Genomic DNA, 23,186 nt, shown 5'->3' with positions numbered 1-23,186 from the left:
TGCTCCAAATATAGTGGAAATTCTCACCTCACACCTGGAGTGGATTTGAGACATTTTAGAACAGGCATGGGCAAACTTTGCCCCTCCAGGTGTTTTGGACTTCAACTCCCACAATTCCTAACAGCCTACAGGCTGTTAGGAATTGTGGGAGTTGAAGTCCAAAACACCTGGAGAGGCAAAGTTTGCCCATGCTTGTTCTAGAACAATTTTTTTTTTTACTCCTGGTGGGCCCTGTGGGTTGCATTTTGCCCATTCTTGCATTATAGTGTTAGATATCTAGGCTCCATCTGCAACTCAAGATATTTTTCTGTCATTCATGTTCATGACGCACTAAATAAATATGGAAAGAAAAAGGCAACAGATAAGGATAAAACAAGCTAGAATCCACACTTGAAAAAGGTTTGAGCAAGAAAACAGAGAATGCTGTGCCACCTCCACATCGGTTTTCTATTGCTTCCAACCTAAGGAAAACAAACCAAGTACTAGAAAGATCACCCGTTTGCCTCTACATGCTGCACAGCATGTTCATAGATTCATAGAATTATAGAGCTGGAAGAGGTTTAAGACCCATCAGTTCCAACCCCTGCTATGCAAGAACACATAATCTGAGCATTTTTGTATTTGGGGTTTTAAGTATTTACTGTACCTTTGTGTACTAATATCTGCAATGAAGCCATCAGGATCTTGCCGAACAGCACTCTGACTTCGTGGCAGGATTGCTGATAACAGTCTGGGAGGTCTCGGGGGATATGTATCTACTACACCTTTTGATAGAGGTGTTGGTGAAATCATTTCTTCTCTCTAGTCAAAATAATGAAATGTGGAAGAAAGCACTTCTCAGATATAACTGTTGCCTTATCAATATTTTTGGTCTGCTACATACCTTCCTTTCACTGTTCTAGGTTTGACAAAGAAGTCTTGCTAATAGCCTTTCGAAGTTCTTTAAAGATTATTTTAGCATAATGTGAAAACAAAACCAACAAAAACACAGATCTTTCTGATTCAAAATAAGTTAAAAATCTGTCTGAGGAGTTCTACAGAAACAAATACTGAGGGCCCTTCCTCACAGCCATATAATCCAGGATATCCAGGCAGAAAATCCCACAGTATCTGCTTTGGACTGGGTTATCTGAGTCCACACTTTCACATATTCCAGTTTAAAGCAGCTAATGTAGGATTTTATTCAGCTGTGTGGAAGGACCCTGAGAGAGAACTCTCAGGCACATTTATGTACACATGCATTTAGCAATGTAAACATTACTACTTGAGTAAAGAATAATTTCAGGATTTCTTTGGGTGGAAAGACTGGCCAAAATGTCCTCAGTGGTCCTTATTTGTTTAGATTCTATTTATATCCCTTCTTTCTCCCAGTTTGAGGCCTAAGGTGGCTTATAACCATTTAACTCAAAGTACGGTTGACTCTCTGTATCCCTGGACTCAACCATCCATAAAATGAAAATATCCCCAACCAACCAAAAAAATCTTTAAAAAAACCCCCAAATTTGATTTTTCCATTTTATATGGGGACTGAATTGTGCTATGTATAATACTGTATATAATGGAACTTAAAAAGCCACATGCTTTGGTATCCACATCTGGTCCTAGGACCAAACCCCTGCAATACCAAGGGCGTACTGCACAGATAAAACAATGGTCACCAAATATATGGTCACCAAATGCACCTCTGATGGTGGTGATCAAAGAAAACCTTCATGTGAAGTCCTTAAAAATTGACCAGGCTCATAGATCAAGATATGGTCTTTCAGATAGCCTGGTCCTTCAGTGCAACCAGCTTCTCTTCAATGCTGTTGCTTCCATTCATTTAGTGATCCTCTTTCTCTGGGACCTGTTCTGTGAAAATATTCAGAAACCAAGGGTTTGTTGTTGCTTCTTGATTGCTTGATCACTGACACAGACATGGATAGAGGGCCCTAATGTACCCACAGATGTATAATGGGAAATTACATTACTTATTATCAGGGCGGTTTTTAATGCATTTTATAGGGGGTTTTAATGAGTGTTTCACAACATTTGTTAATATTTGTGGTTTTAACTTGTTTACAGTTTTTATGTTTGTACTGGCTGTAAGCTGCCTTTGGGACCTTGACTGGGGAAAGGAGGGGGTATAAGGTGAAGGTAAAGGTTTTCCCCTGACACTAAGTCGGTTGGCAGAAGCTGGAGCTAACACTCACCCTGCTCCCCAGATTTGAACCGCCAACCTTTTGCTCAGCAAGTTCAGCAGCTCAGTGGTTTAACCCACTGCGGGATATACATTTCATAAATAAATAAATGGCATGTCAATGGACCCATAGCAATTTACTGCACATGCTGCAAGACTGACCAAATTCTTCTCCTGTACACATTTTCCAATACCAGGATTTCTAATTGCATATGTAATACAGTGAGCCTCTATTTCTTTATACATGTCATACCTCAAAGAAATATACATTTTTTGGCATGCAGGATTTAGGTCTCAGTGGCAACAGTGACACCATCTGTGGGAAAGGATCCACATCCATCCGCGGCTTTTGTTGTCGTAAATGCCAGATTTTCAACTTGTTATTTATAGTCTGTATGGCAGCTGTATGGATGACACAAAATCTGGGACCCCTGAAAGGTAAACATGAAGAAGTGGTTCAGTTAGGGTTGCCATAACTCAGGAAGAGCATCTGTATCTGAAGGAGCATTTAGAACAGCAAATTTCAGCAAGTATTGCTTGTGATAAGCAAATTCCGTCTTCTACACAACCATTAAAATTAACATGCAGGAGCTATCTCCAGTCTTTAGTCTGGAAACTCTCAGTTCAATATGGACTCAAGGTCAAGATCAGGCATGGGCAAACTTTGGCCCTCCAGGTGTTTTGGACTTCAACTCCCACAATTCCTAACAGCCTACCGGCTGTTAGGAATTGTGGGAGTTGAAGTCCAAAACACCTGGAGGGCCGGAGTTTACCCATGCCTGATCTAGATTAACTATAGAAATAATGTAACAGAAATTAGAAAGACAACTGCACCAGACTACTCGGTCACTTCTACTTGACTTCTCCAGCCAAAATATCTTGGTAAGATCCGAATTCTTCAGATGCATCTGTTTTAATATTTATAAGACCTCTTTAATCTTAAACTGCAAAAAGATATCATTACACATATTGACTTATTTGAAAAAGACAACAATATCAATAAAGGTGAAAGCAGTAAGAAAAGAGGAAGACTGCATTACAGGTGGATTTTCTCAGTCCTGAGATTCCAAGATCTCGGCTGAGTTAACAACAAGGTCTCTCATTTGCTGCATAAACCAAAGCCAACTGGCTAACAAAGAACAACCACCACAGGTTTCCTGCAGGCAAGTTTCCAACCTAAATTTCCAGATGTTACATTTTTAACATAGATTGTAACAATCATATAATAACATAACTTAAGACTGAAAATGTCAAAAGTACAGCCAAAAATTAAACAGGAATGGATGGAAAGGTGTGCGAGAGGACGCAGAGTTTAAAAACACCAGAGAAATGAAAGACTAGTTCCTATTAATATGTTTATTTGTCTAAATCTGGTTAGTACCAACTAGGGTAGATCCATTTAATCAAAGGAAACACACTAAAAGAACATTTATGTGAGTTCAAAGTGTCTATGGCATTGACATTTGTATCCAGATCACTGCATTTATATCCTGCTTTTCCCCTAAAAGTGGGCTCCAAGGTGGCCCATGGTGATACTGAATAATGAAAGCATAATCAAAACACACAGCAACATTAAAACAGAATGAAAACCCTACTTTAAAACTTAATTTAAAGCACACTTGACTATTAATAAGCTGGCAGCCTGTTGGTAACAAGTTCTTTCCTCAATAACCAACCCATTTGCAATAAGCTTGCCTGTTTTTGCATCAGCCTCCTCAGGAAATTTCAGAAAGAAACTTTGACAAAAGAGCTCTGGGATCACAACAAGAAATGTGTTACACCTGTGCCTCCTCCACATAACATTCAGCTGGGCCTCATAGGTAGACTAACAGAAGGCTTTGTTCATATAGAAGTAGATGTTCCCTGATAATGAGAACTGTATTAAACCATTTTTTGGCAGAGGTGGACAGACAATACGTTGGTCTGGAGTATATGTCTGACCCCCTGCTGAATAGGATTGTATGTTGTAAATCTACTATCTCCTCCTACATTTCATTTTAAGACTGTGAGAAAATGAGGATGCTGGCCCACATTCAGTTATTAGACTCTAGGAGAACAGGCTCATTAAATCAAAAGAATTTACCTAAATGTTGACTTATCAAATTCTCATTGATTCAACAAGAATTCTAGTGCAGTTTAAATTAACAATTGGCTTTTGAGCTAGTGTCTTCATCATGAAACCAGCTCCCAACCCCTTTCCTCTGGTTTATTTGATATCCACACATTGTAGAGAATTCTAAAGAATGTGGAAAGTCCACAATCACTATTTCATAACACTTTCTTTAGTTCTAACTAGTGGTGGTGCCCAGGTTATTTGAAAAAGGCATTATTTGTCTTTGTATATTAGGTATTCTCAGTTTGGAGTAGGCGAACTACAATTCCTAGAATCGTGGGTCAATCCTCCCCAAACCCTGCCAGTATTCAACGTTGGCCATTTTGGGTCTGTGTACCAAGTGTGATCCAGATCTGTCATTGGCTGGTCATCGCCTGGCTGCAGTGTTCTCTGGATGGGGGTGAACTACTACAACTCCCAGATTTCTGGGGCAATTGTCCCGAAACATCTGTCAGTATTCACAGCCTGCTGTGTTGAGTCTGTGTGCAAAGTTTGGTCCAAATCCACCATTGGCTGGGTTCAGTGGTCTTTGGATGCAGGTGAATCACAACTCCCAAAATCAAGGCCCATTCCCACAAACCCCTGCAGTATGTTCAGTTGGTCATGAGGCTTCTCTGTGCGAAGTTTGGTCCTGGTCCGTTGTTGGTGGGGGTCACTGTTTCTCTGGATACAAGTGAACTATAACTCACTTTTCCTCTAACTTGTCCAATATGTTCTATTAGTTATGGGGACTCTGTGTGCCAAGTTTGGTCCTGGTCCATCATAGGTGGAGTTCAACTGCAGGTGAACTATAAATCCCAGTACCTACTACTCCCAAATGTCCAGGCCAATTTCCCTCAAAACCTCCCAGTTTTCAAATCTGGGCATATCAGGTAGGCATGGCAAGTTTGGTCCAGACCCATCATTGTTTGGGTTCATAGCGTTCTGGGTGTAAGTGAACTACAACTCCTCTAAATTCCCCAGTAGGAGTCACAGTGCTCTGACTTGATGCAGGGTGAACGACAACTTTCACCATGCGGAGTCAATCCCCAAACTCCTCCAGTAAGTTTAGTTGCTGCTCAGTTCTGCTGTGTTTGTTCTGCAGACAGATTTGAAAGGGAAGGGCAGTGGGCAGGGTCATGCAAATTCCACACCAATGGAGAACCCTGGGATGCCTGCCTGTGGCGGAGGAAAATGCACAATCTAGGATGAAATGGTCTCCAAATGAAAGCATTCCTTGGGTGGGCCGTAGTGTTTGGGGAGGACATTGGCAGGGGTTGGGGCCACATATTCAAGGCGCTTGCTGTAACCGCAATGTCAGTGGATGGGAGTGACTTGCTGGCTCCTCAGCACTGGGAACTATAGCCTGTTTGTGGAGGCTGTAGGCTGTCTGTGTGAGCAGACACCCGTGCCACATACACACATACAGGTTTTCACTTTTATTATGATTATGGATATGGATATAGAATAGAATATATAGAATAGATATAGATTAGATAAGATATAGATAAGATATAGATATAAATTGTGTAGCTGTGGATTTTGAATATTTGTATTATCTGCATATGTGTGTATATAAAAATCCTGGAGACAATACATGGTGTTGCTAAAAGTGTGCTACATGTTTCACTTTGTGTTGCTAAATGTACTTATCTGTTTGTATCATTTTTATAATTCATGTTTGTGTGGCTTCAAAGTCACCTATGAATTTCATAGGCCTTTCTTAAGGCAAGGAATAATAAGATGAGCTCTTGCCCTCTGAATATAGTCTACAACATATGGCATTTATTGGTGGCCTCCAAATATTAACCAGGACTGATCCTGCTTAGCCATGATCAGATAGGATCTGATATCTTTAGGGCAGTGGTTCTCAACCTGTGGGTCTCCAAATATTTTGGCCTGCAACTCCCAGAAATCCTAACAGCTGATAACCTAGATGGGATTTCTGAGAGTTGTAGGCCAAAACACCTGGGGACCCACAGGCTGAGAACCACTGCCTTAGGTATTTAGTATCTTATATGTTTGCCACTTTGCAAATAGTACAGACAGAACTGAATGGAACAACTTAATATTTAATCTTCTTACCAATAGAGAAGCAAAGGTTTCACTACTTCAGGCTGAATATGTCTTAGGTTATGCAAGTTCCACTGATCTCCATCCTCTAGATTTAGTTTCTGCAGAACTTCAGAGGTAAGGAAATAATCTCCACTGCTCGCCAAGTAGATTTTTTTCATCCTCTCAAGCTGTCTTGAATGAAGGAAAACATTCACCACAGAATATGTACAAACAAATGTTGCTAGATAATCCAGAATAATCAATTTTCCCCTGGTGACCGGTGGCTTCCAGTCAACAGGGGAACTTGGACATGATCTTGTTTCTGGAGCCATGAAAAGCTAGAGGAAGGAAGGTCATCAGTGATGGGTCAGAGAGCACAAAGTACAGTGGGGAAGAAGCCAGGAACTGGGTTCAAAGAAAGGATGGAATTATTTGTCCGGCATTGTCCAATTCCCAATTATCCAGATGTGCTGGACTAATGGTCTCTATGTAGGTCATGCATGAATTATGGAAGTCCATCTGGAAAATACCAGCTCCAACAATATTGCTGGTCCATTTCTAGCTCTCTCTCCTGTTTCATTTGGTGCTTAGAAAGTAATGGCAAATAAGTTTAATTTGCGTTCCTTTCTCTTCATTTCTTGGAGAAGCCTTATACATTGTTATTGCATTACAATTCTGATTAAAATACTGCATTCTATAATGGGGAAAGGGATTGATAAATATATATAATCAGATCTGTAATTCACAGTTTAATAAATTCATCATCCAAGGTCCCTTTCAATTAAACTAATTCAATCAAATTAAAAAAACACTTATAAGTATTAAAAACAATACCTTTTCTGCCTTTTAGGATCTTTCAGGATCTTCAGTCTTTCTATGTCCATCCAGAGCCACCAGTATCTTTCACCCAAAGTCCCTTGGATGAATCTCTTGAACCTTTCAAACTCATGCCTGTTACCAATATCATAAGTCTTGTGACTTAAACACCAAGACGCCCTGGCTTCAGTGGTATCTTTTTCAGATTTTGTGCTGATTTCACTCTGTCTTTCCTCTGTATCATCGACAAGAGGGGTTTCTAGCAGAGGCTCCATGAAAGGACGACTGTCTTCTATTTCATATATAAGGACTCTTGACACTCTACTGAAGTTGATGTCTGTTGGGCTGACTTCGGGAGGCAGCCCAGTGACTATAGCAATAGAGTTCCTAAGTATATACTGAGCATAGGCTAATGAAAACTCATCTACGGTCCGAAAGCATGCAAGTTCTTGATATTGATCATTGCCATCGCCTGTTCCTTCCTGGGAAGCAGAATCCCAGTTCTGTCCTACATATGCTCTTAATATGGTGTGTGAAGGAGTATCAGGAAGTGATATAGACTTGCCCTCATCTATGCTTTGCCTGGCTTTAATCCGTGGAGGAAGGGGAGAACTTGTTTGTAGCTGCTTCTTCTTAAGCTTGGCATCTATGTCTGCATTGAAACAAGGAAAGATCAGTTTCCCAAAGTCCCTCGTGATACAAACAAGAACATCCTCTTTAATCTCTCTCTCTCGCTCTCTCTCTCTCTCTCTCTTTCTCTCTCTCTCTCTCTCTCTCACACACACACACACACACACACACACACGCGCGCGCGCGCCTTCTTTCTCTATGCTATCACTGCCAGCAGACAACAGAGTTCTTATTAACATCTGATGGTTTCTCCAAATCACTGGTTTTGTGTCACCTGCCTGAGATGCACTTTCAGCTCAGATGCATTTTTATTTGGATGCTGAAATATTTGTGCTGAACTGATGGTGAACAAACAACATGCTGGTCTGATAATACTTTGAATCTACAGTTGGCCCACCAAGTTTGCAGGTTTAATTTTTGCAGATTTGGTTAACATGTTCTATCTAGGAATCTTTAAATCTTCTAGTGCAACAATATGGTTAGCATCTGTCAAAAGTTGACCATACAGTTATGCTGAAGGACCTAGAGATTCCCAGAGAAAATTTGTAAGTCCTCCATGACAATTCAATGTCCACCTTGCAACAGAGGTTGACTACAGAGATGCAACAGAAGAGTGAAAGATTTCTAGAGATGTGTTTTCTCAGATTAAAAAGTTACTTTTTTAAATGCATAATTTTTCCAGTTTCACAGGAGTCCTGCTCCTCCAATCCCAATGAATGTGAACGGTCTATTATAGTTCTACAGTGTCTCTCCATATGCTTCATCTTTTATGAACAAAAACCATTTAATAAATCAGGGATTAGCAAATGATTTTTTGGTTTATGTCAGAAGCGACTTGAGAAACTGCAAGTTGCTTCTGGTGTGAGAGAAGTGGCTGTCTGCAAGGATATTGTCCAGGGGACCCCCAGATGTTTTACCATCTTGTTGGAGGCTTTTCTCATGTCCCCGCATGGGAAGCTGGAGTTGACAGACGGTAGCTCACCTTGCTCCCTGGTTTCGAACTGCTGACCTTTTGGTCAGCAGTTCTGCCAGTACAAGGGTTGAACCCATTGTGCCACCATGAATGATGGAATGGATCCTTCCTACTGCCATTTCAGAGGATGTAGCCATACCCCTGACTAGAGCTTGGAAAAATGTTTTCTTGGGCTTCAACTCCTAGAATTCCCCAGCCAGTCTGGACTTTGACCACATTCCTACACTACCATCTAATTTTCCTTGTGCTTCAGATCTTTTTAGATTGCAAACCTGAGGCAGGAAACTGACAAATTAACCATTGTAAAGTACCTTGTGCACTTGTGGGGCTATATAAATAAATGATGGTAATAATGATGATGATAGGGTTGTTGTATGTCTTTCGGGCTGTGTGGCCATGTTCCAGAAGTATTTTCTCCTGATGTTTCACCCACACCTATGGCAGGCATCCTCAGAGGTTGTGAGGTATGGAATTCGACAACACAATGATGATGATGATGATGATGTCATCCTGTTCCATTGAGAAGTTGTTGTCCAAAAATACTTTTTCCAAGCATTGCTCTGACACAAAGGTGAAGCCATGCTGGCTAATAACAAGCACCAACTTCTTAGGTAAAGCACTATGTGGACCTTTTCCAACCAATAGACAAAATGTTGGATCCATTCCCCCATGCTGCCCACAGAAAAAAAGAGTGGTGAGCAAAGAATGTGACATTTAGATGGCACATTGAGATCCAGCTTATTCCCAATGGTTCGTGAGGCTCTGACTGAGCTTCAATCTCTCTTTGCTTTCTTTCTGATAGGGGAGAAGTGAAGCCAGGTGGACTCAGCCATCACTTCTCTCAACCCTCATTTTCCCAGTTTGGAAAAGACGAGAGAAATAAAGCCAAATATGTTCAGCCAACACCTCTCTGATTGTCCTTCACTCTTCCCACCTGCCTTTCCAGTCCAGGGAAAGAAAAGGAGGCGGAAAGCCAAGTGCACTAAGCTGGGAGTTTGAGAGCCAGATGAGTCCCAAGATCAGCTGGCTCTCACAAGGCCCACTTGACTGCATTTGACTCCCTCCCCACACACAAAGGAAAACGAGAGCGAAGCCAACTGCTCAGCTGGGAAGATCTCTGCCTCTGCTCCCTCTTTAAATACAAGGAACAGGGCTTAGAAATGGGAGAAGAGAAGATGGGGATGGTCCATGGTTAAATTGGAGTTGCTAGTAGACAGGATGAAGCCTGCAAAAGGGCTTTTTGTATGCCATCTATCCCACACAAAGGGTCTTCAGAATACATAACATCTTAGTGTCACAAAGGAAATGATATTTCCAAAAGCTTTCCTGAATACTTTAGCCCCAAAGTGAAAAATCTTAATTTTAACCCCGTTCTTGCTTTAATGTTTACTTCACATTGGCATTTAAAGCTTTGAACTATAAATGCCCCTTACCTGAATCACCACTTCTGAAGGAAGTTGCATTGAGAATGGTAGAAGAAAGCGTAGGCACGATATCTTGAGCTCCAAAATCTGAAGTAAATGAAAATCAAATCTCAAGGCTAGCCACAAGAAATATTACTAATGTACTCTATTATTTTTACTCAATCTTCACTCAACCAACCCTATGGGTTGACTCCTAATTGTCCCCTGGGTGGGTTGACAAAGCGGGATCTACTTGTCTTCCACTCAATATGATTTGCAGCCTCTTTGAGCAACATGCAGCCCATTTGAGAACAAGGTCCACTCTCCATCCATTCCTTTATACAGTAGAGTCTCACTTATCCAACACTCACTTATCCAATGTTCTGGATTATCCAAGCCATTTTTGTAGTCAATGTTTTCAATAAATCGTGATATTTTGGTGCTAGATTCGTAAATAGAGTAATAACTACATAGCATTACTGCGTATTGAACTACTTTTTCTGTCAAATTTGTTGTAAAACATGATTTTTGGTGCTTAATTTGTAAAATCATAACCTACTTTGATGTTTAATAGGCTTTTCCTTAATCCCTCCTTATTATCCAACATATTTGCTTATCCAACGTTCTGCTGGCCCGTTTATGTTGGATAAGTGAGACTCTACTGTATTAGGTATGCACAAAGTTAGGCACTCCAGATGTTGATGGATTGTACTAGCTCTCAGGATTCCTCACTGTTGACTATGCTGGTTTGAATTTATATAATATGCAGCCTAATGTCTAATAGACTGTGCTTTGCCGATCTCTGCTATAAATCATGCCCAAATTCATTCAAGATTCAAACTTCTAGCAAGTAGGTAGGTAGATGGATAGATATTTTCTACATTTGGAGTATTCTTTATCCCAAAAAGTATTTGATTTTTTCCAGATTTTGGAGTACTTCTGTGTGTGTATGTGTGTGTATATATATAGATATAGATATATACACATACACATATAAATACACACATACATATACACATATAATGAGATCTATGGGAGATTTGACCCAACAAAATAAATGTATGCTTCATTTACACCTTATACATATAGCCTAAAATACTTTTATACAATATCTTTAATAACTGTGTGCACGAAGCAAAATTTGTGTATACTGAACTATCAAAAAGCAAAGGGGTTACCATCTCAGTCACCCATGTAGACAGTTTTGAATTTCTGAATATTTTGGATTTTGGAATTCTGAATAAGGGGTGCTCAACCCGCATATAGGTGCCCCCGATGGAGCAGCGGGTTAAACCTCTAATCTGCTGAACTTGCTGACCGAAAGGTTGGCGGTTTGAATTCGGGGAGTGAGGTGAGCTCCTGCTGTTAGCCCCAGCTTCTGCCAGCATAGCATTTCAAAAACATGCAAAAGTGAGCAGATCAATAGGCAGGGAAGGTAACGGCGCTCCATGCAGTCATACCGGCCACATGACCTTGGAGGTGTCTACGGACAATGCCGGCTCTTCGGCTTAGAAATGGAGATGAGCACCAACCCCCAGAGTTGGGCACGACTAGACTTAATGTCAGGGGAAAACCTTTACCTTTACCTAACCTGCATATGCATTCACGATGAAGATAAATGCAACATAAACAGGTTCCTTCCACTGTAATGGTAGTGCATTTTCAGTTGTAAAGGTAGGAGGCTTGGAACAAAGCTTAGAAAAGTTACTCTTTGGAGCTTGTGGATTTTAGAAGCTGAAATCCCTAAAGTTTTTTTTTCTAGACTCTGACCTGGATTCAGCACATGGTATAGTGGAAATCTTACCTAAAAATGAAGATGCCTTTGGAGGCTCAAAAGAAAAACGAACATGGGAAGATGACAAAGGGCAAGTAATAGAATCTGTAGTGATCAAGTTCTCACTTTGCTTGGCTAGAGTAAACCAATCCTTTGCCTGGGTGACAGTAGCCTGTTAAATAAAACATTAAAGAGTGTACATTTCTAGCAGCTTAAGTCTCTAATCATGCTTGACGTACCAGAGCTTTAATTGTAAAGGTGGTTTATATAGCTACGGGGCCTTGATTTCAAAACAAGAGAACAATACTACACATAAATGTAGAAGTTGTAATTAACTAAACACTAACAGGCCATTTCCCCTAAAACTGACTGGTTCAAAAAGGATGATTTTTGAAGGACGGCAGCACAAGAGATAGGTTAACTGTTCTAATCCCAAATATCATCCATTTCTTGCATAGCAATTAATCTTAGAAAGTTCATTGGTACAAATGTTTTTTCTAAGCTTCATTTCTATGCAGGGTTGAGGAGTGGAGGACACAGCCACATTCAGAGGATCAATAAATTCCTGTCCCTGTCCCAGGTTAAAGTGCTGCACCGGTGTTAAAGTCTCCATTTAACTATGAAGTGGAGCCTCCGATGGCTCAGTGTGTTAAAGCGCTGAGCTGCTGAACTTGCAGACCGAAAGGTCCCAGGTTCAAATTTGGGGAGCGGAGTGAGCGCCTGCTGTTAGCTCCAGCTTCTGCCAACCTAGCAGTTCGAAAACATGCAAATGTGATTAGATCAATAGGTACCGCTCCGGAGGGAAGGTAACGGCGCTCCATGCAGTCATGCCAGCCACATTACATTGGAGGTGTCTACGGACAACGCTGGCTCTTTGGCTTAGAAATGGAGATGAGCAGTTGGACACGACTGGACTTAACATCAGGGGAAACCTTTACCCTTTTACCTAACTATGAAGTTCAGACAATGATTTTGCTTTCTTCATCCTTCACCCTGATCTACCTCACAAGATGCATATGAGTAGTCTTTCTCAAATTGATTACATTGTAGGAACCCTTGAAAATAATTTCAGACATCAAGGGATGCTTGCACAAATATTATTATATCTATAATTCAAAAAAACAGTTTTCCCCCAGTCATGATTGTGATGGAACTGTATAAGTCCCAGCTCCTCTTGTTAGGCTACTCACAATTAGAGAGGAATCGCTTTTCGGTTAGTTTCATGAAGGTGGAGCTTAAGGAGAGCCCTCCTGGTTTGGATCAATAAGTTGGCCTGCTCCTTTTTGGCCAGGGAAGGCAAGCCATCTTTAGTTTAGGGTTATTACCACCAGAGAATTTTAGAAGCAAGACATGTCTGTAGTTGGTCCCAGCAAGATCCAGGCTTGGACACACTATTTCAAGCCAACAACTAACTAATCTAGGAACTCATCCTGCTATACTGGACTATCTCTGGTCAGTGACAGTCAGTCAAATGTCCAATGCCTTCAGCAAGGTGCCAGGCTTCAATAGGAGGGACCCGCTCTCTCTACTTCTGGCCTGACTACTTTAGGCATTGGGAACCCAAGAGGCCTCTCTAGCAGACAAAGTGAGCAAGGGAAACTTCCATCTGTTCTTCATCTCTGGAATCATTCACAATCAGCAACTTCAAGAACACCGGTACATTCAAACTTTAAGTATGGACTTTGTTGTGGGAAAATCAAGATAGTGCCTGGGTGGAGATAGGTCCAAGACCAATTAATAAACGGTTATCGTTTCTTGAAAGCAAAAGTGTGGACATTGATTTTGTCGGGATCTTTGCTCAAATAGGAAGACAACCCAGCATCCCCCAAGCTGAGAGGAAACTGGGACACGTTAACGCTAAAGACATTAAAAGCAACTTGGGTGCAATGGCACAATGATATTTCACAAAATTCCTAATGACCTCTCAGAAAACCCTAGCTACAGACCCTTCTACACTGCCATATAAAATCCAGATTATTTAGTTTGAACTGGATTGCATGGCAGTGTAGACTCACATCATCCAATTCAAAGCAGAAAATGTGGATTATCTACTTTGATAATCTGGACTATATGGCAGTGTAAACCCTATATGTGAGGATAAAGTCAGGGGAAGGTGTTATATAGCGACTTTTTTAAAGGATAAAGGCATAAAATGTAATATTAAGAAGTTGGCTTCCATTCATTTTGATTCCACAGGGCTCCACTCATTAAATTGCTAAGTTTATTTTACCTGGCCAAGAGAGACATAGAACTTTCTCATAATCATGTCATCTTCATCTTCTTCAGACAGTTCTGTAGGTGGCAGAGGTTTTGTGAACCAAGGATAATATTTTGTATCTATAACAACATTCACACCTGTTCTGCTCCACTCCACCTGTGATATAAGTTTAGCTAACCTACAGAGAAGTGACAGATAATATAGTCACAAGGTTATCCCATTGAAATCAGCAGACATTGAAACATTGAAATCTACAACATTGAAATCAGCAGACTGTTCACTGTTATTTTTATAAAGAAACCAACATCATAAAGTCATTATTATGAATCTGCTGTTCTCATCCTTTGGATTTATTGAAAGCTCCAATGGTATAGTAAATTTTCCTATCCAAGGAGGAAAGGCTCAAAGCAATTTAACAAATGAACAATAATTCAAAACAAAAAAAGCTCATAAAAATACCAATATAATAACACTACACATATCATGAAAAATCAAAACCGTGAGACCAAACATAAAGCTGCATGGAACAGCCACAGCTCATTTGCCTTGATGTCCATTTAGTTATTTGCTTATTTATATGAGCCACTTTGAATCTCAGTCCCAAGAGAAAAGCAAAGTACAAAGAAATATAATTATAATTTAAATTAAATGTGTATTTTGTTTTCGTCCAGATACAACATTCAACTGAAACCAAAGCAAGAGAGAATTAAAACCACATCAACGGCAATTGTGAAGCAAATATGCCTTTCCTACATCTTATACTTTTCCCCCCTATAATTTTCTAGACACCTTTGGATTTGACTGTTCTAAGAAAGGCTTGAAAGAAAAGAAAATTTCTTCCCGAGAACAGAACTCCTGTTCAACTCAGAGCAGCTAAGGAGGAATTGCAGCAAAACCAGAGTGAATTCATAACCCTACAGCAGCAGGCCCATCAACTTTCCCTGTCCCAATGCAAGGTACCAAAATCTCACAGCTAAAAATGTTGACTAATATGATCCCTTGGAAGCATGTGTGATGTTATGGTTTGTTTGGTTTTGGATGCATTTACATTGTGGAATTAATGCAGTTTGACACTACTTTAACTGTCATGGCTCAATGCTATGGAATTACGGGGGTTGTAGATTTGCAAGGTCTTTAGCCTTCTCTGTCAGAGTCCTGGTGCCTCACCAAACTACAGTTCCTAGGAATCCATTGCAAAGAGCCATAGCAATTCAAGTAGTACCAAACTGCATTATTTCTACAGTGCAGATGCACCCTTAAGACTCCAAGAGACCAAGGTTTGAATCCCTGCTCAGCCATGGTAACCCACTAAGTGACCTTTGGCAAGCGACTTTCTCTCAGCCTTAGGGGAAAGCAATTGTAAATCCTATATGGTTATCGTAAGATGTAAATAATTTGAAGGTGCACGACAGTGATAATTATGCAAAAAACACACATTTCATATACAGTAGAGTCTCACTTATCCAACATAAACGGGCCAGCAGAACATTGGATAAGTGAATATCTTGGATAATAAGGAGGGATTAAGGAAAAGCCTATTAAACATCAAATTAGGTTATGATTTTACAAATTAAGCACCAAAACATCATGTTATACAACAAATTTGACAGAAAAAGTAGTTCAATACGCAGTAATGTTATGTTGTAATTACTGTATTTACGAATTTAGCACCAAAATATCACGATGTATTGAAAACATTGATTACAAAAATGACTTGGATAATCCAGAGGCTTGGATAAGTGAGACTCTACTGTATATGGAAGCTGATCAGACTAACAGATGAATCTCACTTTGGTACTTATTTCAGTATTGCCACTACATCTAAGAGCAGCCAACAAGCTTAGGGGATACACAACAGGTTGCACAGCACACACAAATCATAGAATGACAGAGTTGGAAGAGACCACAAGGGCCATTCAGTCCAACCTTCTGCCATGCAGGAACAAAGAATTAAAAGTCTGTCTTCCAACAGAAGGGATGACTGAGAGCTCTGAAGAAATGCTACTATCTAACATCCCACAATATCAGTATCCACTGCCTGAGGCAGCTGCCTCACTATCTAATGGTAGAAACAATACTATGAAAGATTAGGGTCACACCCAATGAAAGAGATGATAACAAAACATATTATTGAGTGACATACTTCCATCTCTTGACCCTGGTTCAAGGTTTGCATACACCATTTCTTAAATAATGTATTGTATTTACTCAAGTCTAATGCACACCTTTTTTGACTAAATTACCTTCCCGAAATTAGGGAGCTCATTAGATTTGCATAATAGAGTAAATACCTTTTTGGGTTTCAGGATATTGAAAATTGAGGTGCAGATTAGATTTGATGGCGCATTAGACTCGACTAAATATGGTATACATACATGCTGCCACAAAATGTGTTTTAAAAGAAAGGCATACAGATAGATATGTAGGCCAGATTAGGCAAAATGAACTGCTATGAGAACACTGTGGGAGAGATCATTTCATTAAATACATGCATGCCAGTAAAATTTGGAAATTATTAAATATGGTCCATAAAGTAAAAACAATAAATGACTTTTGCCCATGAGATGCTATAAAAATGGCATTATTTTCATCGTTATTGTTTGCAGGCATCATTAAGTAATCTAAGCCAAAAGCATTTGAGTATTCTAATTAACATTTTTGTAAAAACAATTTGGAATTTTTACAACTTGTACTTTAGTTAGAGGTTGCAGTACCTGTACTCAAGGTAACAATCACTTTCTAAAAATGCAGGCAGTCTTTCCTTTTTAATCCATTTAATGGCTTGTTCTCGATCCAAACACTAGAAAAGAAAATCTTTGTAAAGTTTCCTTCAGGTTTGACTTCTCTTAGAGTTAATCTGCTGACAGTATAAAACAGTGATTATCAAAGAGTGGAAGCTGATCATAGATTCTACAACAACAATCTACAACAATGCTGGAACCATTTATTTTTAATGTGTCATTCCACAAAGGTCTCCATGATGGACAAATCTGCTGTGACAATGCCCAGGAATATGCTGTTTTCCTTCTAAAATATGGTGCATTCTTCCACTGCTTCAATGCTACTTGTAAATAAGATGCTCAGTGAGCATGCACCTTATTTAAAGGAAAAGTGGTTGGAGACACTAAATGGTGATAACAACAGTGGTTGTGGATAGGATTCCCTGTTAGCTGGAGGGCAGTGTGGTACTTCGATGCCTGGAAGTTGCCTACTCCTCCCCTAAAACAATATTTTCCAATCTAGGTTTAACATTCCCAGCATTCCCAAACAACACAGATAGTGATAAAGAAAATGGGAATTACAGACCAAAATCTGTGAGGACTTAAGAGCAGCATTCCCAAATTATGACCTATCAACATGAGAAAAATCTGCTCACTGTATATGTTTCCCAACCTCTCTGTAGTCCCAGGCAGACATTAGAAATAGTCATTTTAATTCTTTCAGTGGGGTCGCCATATACAGCTGCTGGGCTCCATGCAGCTTGGCTTTCCAGTATTTTTCTCGGTTATGTCACCATAGGAAAACGCTGGGCATGTTTTAAACTCTGTTTATGAAAACTCAATACTAGAGGACAAATTTTCATGTAGAAAGTTCCTAGCTTTTCCTTTTTAAAAAAATCTGGAACTCTGGAAAGCTGCTGCCAGTCAGAATCAACAATATTGGGCTAGGGGCACCATGCCATTTACCTTCCAAGCCCAATTCAAGGTGCAGGTTCTTACCTACAAAGCCCTAAACGGTTTGGGACCCGCCTACCTTAGAGACCGCATTTCCCCCTACGAACCCGCACGATCTCTTCGCTGGTCGGGGGAGGCCCTTCTCTCGCTTCCACCACCCTCGCAGGCGCGGTTGGTGGGGACGAGAGAGAGGGCCTTCTCTGTCGTGGCCCCCCAGCTTTGGAACTTGCTCCCTAGGGAGATTAGGCTGGCCCCCACCCTCTTCTCCTTCCGGAAGAACCTGAAAACCTGGCTTTTCCGGAAAGCCTTTGATGAGTGAATTCTGTTGGTTCAAGTTGTCTGCCTACATAATAATAGACCCACTGATTCGCCTTCTTATTGTCATTATTGTCATTTCTAGTACTTTCATGACTATGTCAATTACGTAACTACCTCCCCCCGATTTGACACATTCGCCCTTTGGCCTAGACTTGTGTTTTATATCTGTTTTTAACGCTTTTTCCTGCAATATTGTTTTTATGATGGTTTTACTGATATTGTTGATTTATTGTTGTAAATTTATGTGTTTTGATTTGTTTTTATATTGTGATGTTGGGCAAGGCCCCATGTGAGCCGCCCCGAGTCCCTACGGGGAGATGGGACGGGATACAAGAATAAAATTATTATTATTATTATTATTATTATTATTATTATTATTATTATTATTATTATTATTATCTGACTTGATCTAAGGCAGTTTTCAGCCATCAACTTCAACATTTTGTGGGAAAGATATATGCAGGTCATGTAAATCAATAAGGAAACTGGCAGGAGACAATAGTCAGGAATCCTAACAAATATGGCCAGGGTATGAACTATAGGTATGTCCTAAAACCCAGAATCCTTTGCAATGTAATAGACACTGGCCTCCAACAAACAAGAGTTCTTTCTCTCACCTTGAACCTTTCACAGGTTCACTTGCCTAGTCTCCAGCAGACCTCAACAACCTCTGAAGATGCCTGCCACAGATGTGGGCGAAATGTCAGGAGAGAATACTTCTGGAACATGGCCATACAGCCCAGAAAACACACAACAACCCTGACTAGCAGAAGTTCAAAAACCACTGATACAAGTGGCTTCCTAATATAAGTGGCCAAGTTAGATGGGAGATTCTGGAAGCTGAAATCCAAAAACTTCTGAAGTCTAACACTATGCTAATTGCACTACATGATTGCATGATATTTCAATTAATCACACATAACGTCTTTGAAAAACAGAGTGTGAGCTGAGATCACAACTTGGCAGTGACAAGTCAGAGCCTCGACGTGAACAGTCACCAAATTTGTCTGAAAGTTGATTGTCAGAGTCCATTGTAAATGGCAAGGAAAGGCTCCCAAAGGGATGCATGAAATCCAAGAAGTACTGCTACTTGGCAACCTCCAATTGTTTCTATATGGTTGTGTTCCCTGTTGCCTATGAACATCTGCAGTAGACATGGGAAAACTTCATGCAAAACAATGCCTCAGCATAAAGAATGCTGTTGTTGGCTGTGGGTCTTATAATATATTTTGCAGAGGCAGAGGGCAGTTGCTCTTGTCTAGTTTGAATGTGCCCCTTATGGCTTATTGATAATAGTTTCTGGAAAGAATGAAGACTGCTTCTTTATTTTGGCCATTTTTTTGTGGATGGAAGAAAATCAATTTGCAATTATTTATGTTGAATTGAAGGAAAGTCCAGCCTTTTGTCTGTAATATGTGTGAGAAAAGAAGATATGCCAAAACCACACTTATCATCTGAGAGAAATCGGCTTCCAAAATTAGATTCTAAGTTTCATGAAAGCATACTCCTTTGTACGTTTACTGCATTCACTGAGTCTATTTTCCTTAATCTATATGGGACTCCAGTTTAACTAGATGATGGATGATGATGAAAGTATAAAAACTACCATCTTAAAAAAGGAAGTTTAAGCCCTGCACACAATATACGCAAATGTATGCTAGCATTCCATCAGTTAATCTCAACTAGAGTGGACTCACTGAATGATTTCTTTCAAAAACAGCCTCAGCTAAGGATAGTGTGTCTCCTCTGAATGGATGCCTGGAAAAGGTAATGGTCTGGATGAGGAAAAACAAATTGAGACCGAATCCAGACAAAACAGAGGTACTTGCCATCAAGGGTTCTAATCTGGGGATGGAGGTGTGTCATCCAGTTCTGGAAGGGGTTACACTCCCCCTGAAAGACTGTATCCGCAGCTTGGGAACGCTCCTGGATCTGTCTCTCCAAATGTCAGTCCAGGTAGAAGTGAGGTCAGGAGTGCTTACTATCAGCTTCGGCTGATACTCCTGCTGCGCTCCTTCCTAGATTTGGAGGATCTGAAGATGGTAGTGCACGTGCTGATAACCTCAAGGTTGGACTTCTGCAATGTGCTTTACATTGGGCTACCTTTGTACCAAGTTCAGAAATTCCGGTGAGTTCAAAATACAGCAGCCAGATTGGTTACAGGAACATCCAAGAGTGAACATATTACACCTATATTAAAGTTATTTCACTGGCTGCCAATTAGTTTTCGAACAAAGTACAAAGTGTTGGTATGACCTTTAAGGCCTTACATGGTTTGGGCCCAGGTTACTTACAGGATTGCCTTCTCTCGTACAATTTGCCCCAAACACTGAGGTCCTCTGAGGGGCATCTGCTCCGACCAGCCAGAATCTGACTTAGAGGACCTTTTCATCGGCTGCCCCAAGATTGTGAAATGACCTGCCAAAGGAGCTCCAACAACTAAATGAGCTATTGGAATTTAAAACACATTTGAAAATCTATCTCTTCCAGCAGGTGTAGACAGCTATTCTAATCACAAATTTTAAAACTTGAACAAAGAACGAAGATTAAACTTGTTTAACCTTTATTCTGTGTATTTTAGTATGTCTGTTATAGAAATATGCTTTAATATGTGTATTTTATAGAATGTTTTAGATTATTAGTAGTGTTTTTAATGAAGTTGTAACCCACCTTGAACCACAAGGAGAGGTGGGTAAGAAATAAAATAAAAATTATAATTATAATAATCATATTTCTTGAATGGTCAGCATAGTACATTCAGCTCATTCAATGGCTCTTGTCTAGTGAAGACTAACAAGAAGATTAAGGCCATAATCATGCACAAGACTCAAGAAAAGTTATTTCTTTGGGTTGCTGTGAGTTTTCCAGGTTCTATGGCCATGTTCCAGAAGCATTCTCTCCTGATGTTTCACCCACATCTATGGCAGGCATCCTCAGAGGTTGTGAGGTCTGTTGGAAACTATATATCTGTGGAAGGTCCAGGGTGGCAAAAAGAACTCTTGTCTGTCTGAGGCAAGTGTGAATGTTGCAAATTGGCCACCTTGATTAGCATTCAGATTCAAAGTCTGGCTGCTTCCTGACTGGAGGGATCCTTTGTTGGGAGGTGTTAGCTGGCCCTGATTGGTTCTTGTCTTTTACTACAACTCCCAGAAATCCTCCAGTCAATAGCCATGCTGGCTTCAGGATTCCTCAGTAGTCCAAAAAGTAAGCTTTCCAAACTATCCAAGAAAACAGGGAGGTCGCAAGTAGAATGTGTTAGGTATAAACTTTACTTTCCACATACTTATTCCATAAACATCTTTTCTGTGAACAGGTAGTACTCATGCAGAGTGATTTAACAATATGAACCTGATCCAATTAAATCTATTTTAATATCTATATATATAAAAGAGTGATGGCATCATGGCAACCCACAAAACAACAAAACTACAGGCACCCCAACCTCGAAATTTGACAACACAACCCATCATCCACGCCTCTAGGTTGATACAACAAAAAGAAAAGAAAAATAAAGTCCTAATTTGAGAGAGAGGAATAATTGCTTTTATCCATTTGCTGCCAGTTAGGCGGCTAAGCTCCTCCAACTTGGTCTCCTAGCAACCCAATAAAAATAATAAAAAACACTAAAAATTAATACAATAAAATACTATAATAACAGAAAATAACTAAAAATAATACAAGAAAATAATAAAATATAATAAATAAAAATATAACTTACAATAAAATTAATTTAAAAAATGCAAATAACGTCAAATAAAAATTACACAGCAATTTTTAACCAATACCACCACCACTTTGCCACAGCAACGCGTGGCCGGGCACAGCTAGTGAACTATAAAACAAATGACATCCTATTCTTCTAAATGGTACACAAACAAGTCTGAGTAGATATCAGATATATTGTAGATAGTATAATATAGTAATATTAAATGCTTATATTGTGCTGTACCAATAATATAATATATTGTATGTACCTATAACTTGTAAACTACTCTGAGTCCCCTTCGGGGTGAGAAGGGCAAGATATAAATGTCACTAATAAATAAATAAATAAATATAATCTCCCTGAGATTTTTTTCCTCTTGTGTGAGTCATGAAAGATTGCCTCTTCCAAGATAGCAGTGCCATCCACAGTTTTTATTACCGGTAAGTACTAAAACACAGAACTATATTTAATAGAAGATTTTTGAACAGCTGGAGTATGATGCTTTGTGGAATGCAAATGAATAATACTAATCTCACAAAGAGGAGGAGGAAGAGAAATAATAATCAAGCAAACATTCTTACCATTGCAACATAGTTCAGATCAACATTTAAGTATGGTGGTGGTGGTGGTAATAGTGGGCGACTGGGATCTTTAGAAAGAGGAATTTCTGGTTTCGTTGGCCTTGTAACATCATAAATGGGATTCCGAGGTTTCTGTTCATATAGCAACTTTTTCAGCTGATTTTCTATCCTTCCTGGAGCATCACTAGCGACTTCAAAAATCCCAAAATCAGGATTATATTTAATTGCCTCTGCGAATGTCTACAACGACAATATTTAAGTATGAAAAAAACAATCATTAGCAATATTTAAAAAAGCAATCGATAGGCTGCAGTATAACTGCCATGCATTTTATCAATTGCTTGATGTGTCGGAATTCCACTCAGTATTTTAAGGGGTTTCTCCTGGATGATTAACTTATCATTTAAAGTAACATAAGAGCTTTGTTTTTCTTTCTTTCTAATTTTCTAAGTCTGTGGTCCCCATTAATTGATTCATAGTAACCCGGAAACATTCTTGGTGATCACTGCTTCGTTCCTACACTCTTTTCTGCAGATTCAAACATTAAAACAGTTCTCAAACCTCTCCAAAGGATGGCCAAAGTTTGCTCTGCCTATATTAAAGAATATCAATAAGATAGAAATCAATGCTATCAGAGTTGTTATATCTTGATTTTTTACATTCTTATTACATGTACAGTAGAGTCTCACTTATCCAACATAAACGGGCCGGCAGAATGTTGGATAAGCGACTATGTTGGATAATAAGGAGGCATTAAGGAAAAGCTT

General features: G+C 39.7%; 1 protein-coding gene across 2 annotated transcripts in view; it reads right to left on the bottom strand.

The window, feature by feature from the left end:
- Window positions 1–23,186, bottom strand: part of rgs22 (regulator of G protein signaling 22) — a 96,567-nt gene that overhangs the window by 61,069 nt on the left and 12,312 nt on the right. The window contains exons 4-12 of one of the 2 annotated variants that reach the window (XM_062980139.1): window positions 22,420–22,659; window positions 16,855–16,940; window positions 14,153–14,318; window positions 11,953–12,094; window positions 10,179–10,256; window positions 7,161–7,794; window positions 6,357–6,518; window positions 2,433–2,610; window positions 647–801 (exon numbers count right to left, since the gene is read on the bottom strand). In XM_062980139.1, the coding sequence (XP_062836209.1) occupies window positions 647–801; window positions 2,433–2,610; window positions 6,357–6,518; window positions 7,161–7,794; window positions 10,179–10,256; window positions 11,953–12,094; window positions 14,153–14,318; window positions 16,855–16,940; window positions 22,420–22,659 (1,841 nt within the window). The remainder of the gene's footprint in view (window positions 1–646; window positions 802–2,432; window positions 2,611–6,356; window positions 6,519–7,160; window positions 7,795–10,178; window positions 10,257–11,952; window positions 12,095–14,152; window positions 14,319–16,854; window positions 16,941–22,419; window positions 22,660–23,186) is intronic. The other variant, XM_062980140.1, reaches the window with a different exon arrangement.

Source organism: Anolis carolinensis, chromosome 4, assembly GCF_035594765.1.
Source record: "Anolis carolinensis isolate JA03-04 chromosome 4, rAnoCar3.1.pri, whole genome shotgun sequence".
Classification (NCBI taxonomy): Eukaryota; Metazoa; Chordata; class Lepidosauria; order Squamata; family Dactyloidae; genus Anolis; species Anolis carolinensis.
Note: the sequence above shows the minus strand (reverse complement) of the source record. Positions and strands in the feature narration are given on the sequence as shown.